Consider the following 6,071-nt stretch of genomic DNA (forward strand, 5'->3'; position numbering starts at 1 on the left):
GCGTGCGTGCCCAAGATCCCGAGAGGAGAATGGAGGAGAAGGGATTGCGGCGTGACCATCCCCCCTGGGGGGGGTGATTTCTCGCTTTCTGTCTCTATGTCTCTGTCTGTTTGGCGAGCGCACACGCCCTATAGCGAAAACCTCTCCAAAAAAAAAATAGAAGAGACACTTTACTTAAAAAAAAAAAAAAAAGTAAAAATGATGATAAGTGAAGTTAAATAGATATTTTGTTTTAAAGATTAGGAGTGAAAGAACACTGCCCACCTTACAGAAACAAATAATTCTGTAAACATACGCTGTGAACAGCTATACTATTAAATTGGATGACATAGGTGAAATTGATAGATTTCTAGAGGTAAACTACCAATACTCTCTTAAAAAGAAAAGAAAATCTGAATAGACCAATAACAAGGGATTGAATGAGTAATTTAAAAAGAAAAATAAGGGCCAACAAGTGGCCAGGTGGTTAAGGCACTCAATTCCGGCATGGACAACTGCTATTCAAGCTCTGAACCCAGCAGCTTGAAAATCACACCAGGTGTGCATGTGTGTGTGCGTGTTTGCCCAAAACCCCTAGAGGAGAATGGGAGAGAAGGGATTACGGCATGGCCATCCCCCCTTGAGGGGTGATTTCTCACTTCTGTCTTGCTATGGTCAGCACATGCGTCCTGTGGCAAAAACCTTTAAAAAGAAAGAAAGAGAGAGAAAGGAGGAAGGAAAGGAAGAAAGGAAACAATACTTCCCACAGAAAAAGCCCAGAACCAGATGGTTTTCCTTGTGATGGTATCCTACCAAATTCCTTAATGCAGAAGTAACTCCTGTGGTTTGAAGGAACATTTCTCAGCTGATTCTATGAGGCCAATATTACCCTGATTCCAAAACTCTGTAATAAAATATTAGCAAACCAAACCAGTGACTTAATGAATAAAAAAGGATTAAAGGCCCAGCCACTGTCATACAGCAGTAATGCAGTGCCCTGCAAAACTGGAAGCCGCACAGGTTCAGATTCCCCAGGTCTGCCTGAAATGCTGGGTATACACAGGCACCCAGTACCTTGAGGAGCTGGAGGGCTGGGATTTGATGAAAACATTTCGGAATCTGGTAGTAGTTATCCTTACATTAACTGTAGTTATGCTAAAAACGACTAAGTTGTGCACTTTAAAATTGTGAATTTTATGGCATATAAGTTTTATCTTAATTTCAAACAAGAAAACTCTTTGTTATGTCTCATTTTAGAAATTTCTCACTTCTAGTTGTGTTTTTTGTTTTTTTTTCCTCGAGAGGTTTTTGCTATAGGGCGTGTGCACTCGCCAGAAAGACAGAGAGAGAAACACAGACAGAAAGCAAGAAATCACCCCCTGGGGGGAGGTAGACACACCACAATCCATCCCTTCTCCATTCTCTACTTGGGATCTTGGGCACGCACACTCGCCCAGCATGAGTTCAAGCCACCGGGTCCGGAACTCAAACCATGGTTGATTACATGGGAGTCCAGCGACATAGCCATTACGCCAACTGCTGGCAACTGCTGGTCCTCTCACTTCTAGTTGTTGGTTTTTTTTTTTTTGGAGAGGTTTTCGCTATAGGGCGCATGTGCTCGCCAGACAGAGAGAGAGACATAGAGACAGAAAGCGAGAAATCACCCCCCAAGGGGAATGGTTACGCTGCAATCCCTTCTCCTCCATTCTCCTCTCAGGATCTTGGGCACGCATGCACACACACCCGGTGTGAGTTTTAAGCCACCGGGTCCGGGACGCGAACCACAGTCGACTACATGGGAGTCTAGCAACATAGCCATTACGCTAACTGCTGGTTCCCCTCTCACTCCTAGTTTTATAAGGGTTTATTTTTTTTTTGAATTGGATACCAAGCAATGCTTATTTTCTCCCATTCAATCACGTACTCCTTCATCTTTTTTTTAGTTTGTTGGAGGTAGCATGTGCTCACTGGAGAGAGAGGAGGATAGTGAGAAGGAGAAAGCACCACCCATGCAGAATGATCTTGCCACAGTCCCTTCTCCATTCCTTCCTTTCGAGATTTTGGACACGCATGCATATGTACCTGGCATGTATTTCAAGCCTCCAAGACTGAGACTCAAACCAAGCCGCCAGCCGTAGGAGAATCCAGCCACTTAAGCCACTGTGTCACCAGCTGGCCCAGTCATGCACTTTTTTAATAGAAAATTCCAATTTGTCATAATTACAGCCAAACTATTACGATCAAAATTTTTCTGTATGAGTAGACTCCAACAATAATTCTGGATAATATAAAGAAGGTTATTAAAACTTAAAATTTGTTGCCTTTGTAATTATTAGCTAGGCAGTGTGCTAAAAGGTTCAGAATACCCTTTTCATCTTTAACATAGAATTTCATGAATTGCGTGATATGGGTGGAATATGGTTTGTTATCCCAGAAATAAGGAAAATGGAGGTTTCGTTGTGGTTATTGTTAAAGCTTGGGCAGCCTGAATAGATTTTAAGAGAAAAGTAGTGTCCTGAAGTAAGAGGTAAAGCAGTGATGCCTGAAGCCAGACTTTGTACTATTACCCATAAGGCTTTGGTCTGGGTAGCTGCAGTAGCAGAAGCCCGAAAAGTCATGTTTGGGCAGGACCAGAGGACCAGCAATTGGTGTGATGGTTAAGATGCCGGACACTCCCACATGATTGACCGCAGTTTGAGTCTTGGACCTGGTGGCTTGCTTTCCCATTTTTTCTCTCTCTCTTTTTAGTCAGATTTTCAAAAATTATAATAAATGGATGAATAAATAAAATTAAATAATTATTTTTTTAAAAAGTCATATTTGGGCAACAGGGCCTTTTTTCCGCCCTGCCTTTTCAACAACTTAATATCAGCAGATTGCTGAGTCATATCTTTTACAGATACTAACACTTAGCCAAAGACCAATAAAAGAACATTAGCTTTTTGCAGAGGATTACATTCTAGTCTAGGCTAATGGAGCAGTGATGGAGTGAAAAAGAGAATATCCAGGACTGCCTAAATCTGCTGTTCAGCTTTCAGAGGCAGCATTTGGTGGCCTTGAGATTGGTTGAAATGACTGAGATTTCCTTCGAGTCACTGTGGGTTATTCTTGTGACAGTGCTCGACTGTGCTGTAATTCTGTGTTTTTCTGTATATGTAGGTTGAGAGCACCACTGGATGCTTACTTTCAGGTGAGCAGGACCCAGCCTCACTTGCCAACTCCCTCTTCTGATTCTGAGACCAGGAATCCTATGTCTGAAGACATGCAGGCATCAAGTAGTTCTGTTTCTGACAGCGACAGCTCTGGGGAATATGAAGAAGCTGTTGGCCAAGCAGAAGAACCTGGAGCTGTCATTGTAGAAGGTCAGTATTCTATCCCAGTTTGGATTCACAAGCCTAACATCCATAAAACTTAAGACTTCACAAGGCTAGACATGCTAGATTTGTGCTTTGATGCTTTCCCTTTCCCCCCAAATGTCCTGGGTTTCTGTTTTTAGAACAGAGCTTGCACTCGCCATAGTTGTGTAAAGTGAATTTGATCTGACTTGTAGTTTAATGTAATTCATGACCCAATAAGTCAGTCACTTTGTAATGCCATTTTTCATTCTCTTTCATTTTCTTTGACATCGAGAAAGAGTTGGTTTTTTTTTTGGTTTTTTTTTATGTGTGTGTTTTTGTTTATTTCTTTATTTTACTGTAGGGCATGTGCTCTTACAGAAACAGAGTAAGAAAGTGGCCACCCAGCGGACATGGCCACACCAAAATTCATTCTCCTCAGGATTTTGAGCACACATGCATACACATCTAGTGTGATTTTCAAGCTGCCAGGTTCAGGACTTGAGCAGCACTGTCAGCGATGTGGGATCCAGCTGCCACCTGCCAGCTCAAGGTTCTTCATTTAAAAATCAAAGTTTTGGGGCCAAGCAGTGACACTGTGATAACACAGCTTAAACCCAGATGAGAAGGGCTCTGGGTTCACATCTAGAACCTCTCTGAGTACACTGGGTGCACACACATTATTGTATTCCAAGCTGGTGGAAACAGTGCATTATAGCAGGGATCCTGTTGAGGATGCCTGCCTGCCCGCCTGCCTGCATGCCTGCCTCTCTCCACCCCTCCCCAATTCTTTCACTCTGAAGGAGGAAAAACTAAACTTTTTAGAAAGAAAAAAGGGGCCAGACAGTGGTGCAGCGATAAAATGTGATGCTCTTTGAGGCAGTTTTCAGTGGGAAGATTCCTAGTTCAAGTCTGGAGAACTTAAATATGCTGGGCATGTGTGTACCTAGGATGCAAGGGTAGTTGAAGGCTGGGAGTGGATTGTGGCCTCAAGACTCTTTGGGGGTTCTCCCTCCTCCTCCACTCTCTCTGTTCACACTTGAAAAGAAGGATGGAATTGAACAAATTATGTATATGTTATGTAAATTTAACATCCTGGCCAGCTGCCACTTTATTAAGTCCTAGAAACCTTTCCCACTAAAAAAGAAACAGGACTTCTTGGAGATGGCTTTCCAGCTATGGGATAAGAAATACATAAGATGGGTTTAGGACATTTTATTGTCCTAGAAAGCAAAGATGCCGTCTAAGTCATAGAATTATGTCAGTGGGCACAGGAGCCACCTTTAAAGAGTTCTTAGTGGCCTACATGAATCGAACATGAAAAAGAACAATGAATGTGTTATTCTCACTTACAGATTGAAATATATCCATCTGTCTATGAGAATGTATTAAGTTCATGTGTGTGCCTATAATCTATGATTCTATGGAATTTTCAGAAACCTCTTTTATTGCCATCATACATTGTGGAACCATGCCTTTTTTTTTTTTTTTTTTTATAGAGGCTTTTGCCCTAGGGCCTGTGCACTTGCCGGAGAGAGGACAGAGATAGTGAGAGGGAAAGTGAGAAGTTACCCCCTAGGTGATTTCCCCCGCAATCCCTTCTCTTCCATTCTCCTCCGGGAACCTTGGGCATTCAAGTACACACCCCCAGCACGATTTTCAAGCCTGGGTCCAGGATTCAAACTGCCATCGGCCATCTGGCAGTCCAGCATTGTAACTGCTATGCCATCTACTGGCCCATAGAACCACACTTTCTACTCTGAAAACTGGTAAATACAAATCAAGAATTTATCCTGCCTTTCCTGTGTGAACTGTATTCAGGATAATCAAATAGTCAAAGGAAGTTTTGTTGTTTTTGCCTTAGGGAAAAGAGAAAGAAGGTGAGAAATCATCCCCCAGGGGAGATGGCCACACCATGATCCCTTCTCCGTTTTCCTTTTGGGATTTTGGGCATGCATGCACACACCCCTGGCATGTTTTCAATCCACAGAGACTGGGACTCGAACTGCTGAGCTGGCCATGTGGGATCCAGCACCTTAAACATTATACCACCTGCTGGCTCCAGACGTTTTCTTTTTTCTTTCTTTTTTTTTTTAATATAAAAATTCCAGCTAATAATTGTAGCGAGAAATGATAGGGAAAAAATCACGATTTTCTGACTCCTAATGAAACTATCAATCTAAGTGAAGATCATCGGTGAACCATTAGGTTGAAAGGTTGATGGGATTCTTTTTTGGGGGGGGGATTCTTTTTAATGGAGGAACCAAGCTGACACACATGAACTCAGGATCAGTTCTAGCATCTCAAAAAGTAAGACTACCAGACTTGTTTGTCTCTCTCTTTTTTTAAAATTATATTTTAATTTTACTCATTGTTACTTTAATTTGACCTCTAGAGAGGCAGAGAGAGAAGGAAAGTGCATGGGAAAGAAGAGAAGAAGATGCATGGGAAATTGTGTCATGACTCTTCGGACGACCCAACATGTAGTTAGTCTTACAGCGGTTGTTAGTTGCATAGGGACATCTCCCATCATTACTTCCTAACCAATGTAGTTGAACAACTGTTTGCAGACTGAAAATCACACTGAGTATGTGTGTATGTGCCCAAAAATCCTAAGAGAATTGAGGAGAAGAGATTGCAGTGTGGCCATGCCCCCGGAGGTGGTTTTTGCATTCTTCGCATTCTCTCTCTCTGTTTCTGTCTCTAGCAAGTACACGTTGTATGGCAAAAAAAAAAAAAAAAATTTCACCGCTACCA

At 42.2% G+C, this 6,071-nt stretch overlaps 1 protein-coding gene across 1 annotated transcript in view; it reads left to right on the forward strand.

The window, feature by feature from the left end:
- The window catches only part of RFWD3 (ring finger and WD repeat domain 3), a gene marked incomplete in the record, with an annotated part of 49,873 nt that overhangs the window by 19,346 nt on the left and 24,456 nt on the right, over positions 1-6,071 (forward strand). Inside the window, 1 exon segment of the mRNA XM_014589441.2 lies at positions 3,072-3,341. Within this exon segment, the coding sequence (XP_014444927.1) occupies positions 3,072-3,341 (270 nt within the window).

This window comes from Tupaia chinensis, unplaced genomic scaffold, assembly GCF_000334495.1.
Source record: "Tupaia chinensis unplaced genomic scaffold, TupChi_1.0 Scaffold000355_1, whole genome shotgun sequence".
In the NCBI taxonomy this organism is placed as follows: Eukaryota; Metazoa; Chordata; class Mammalia; order Scandentia; family Tupaiidae; genus Tupaia; species Tupaia belangeri.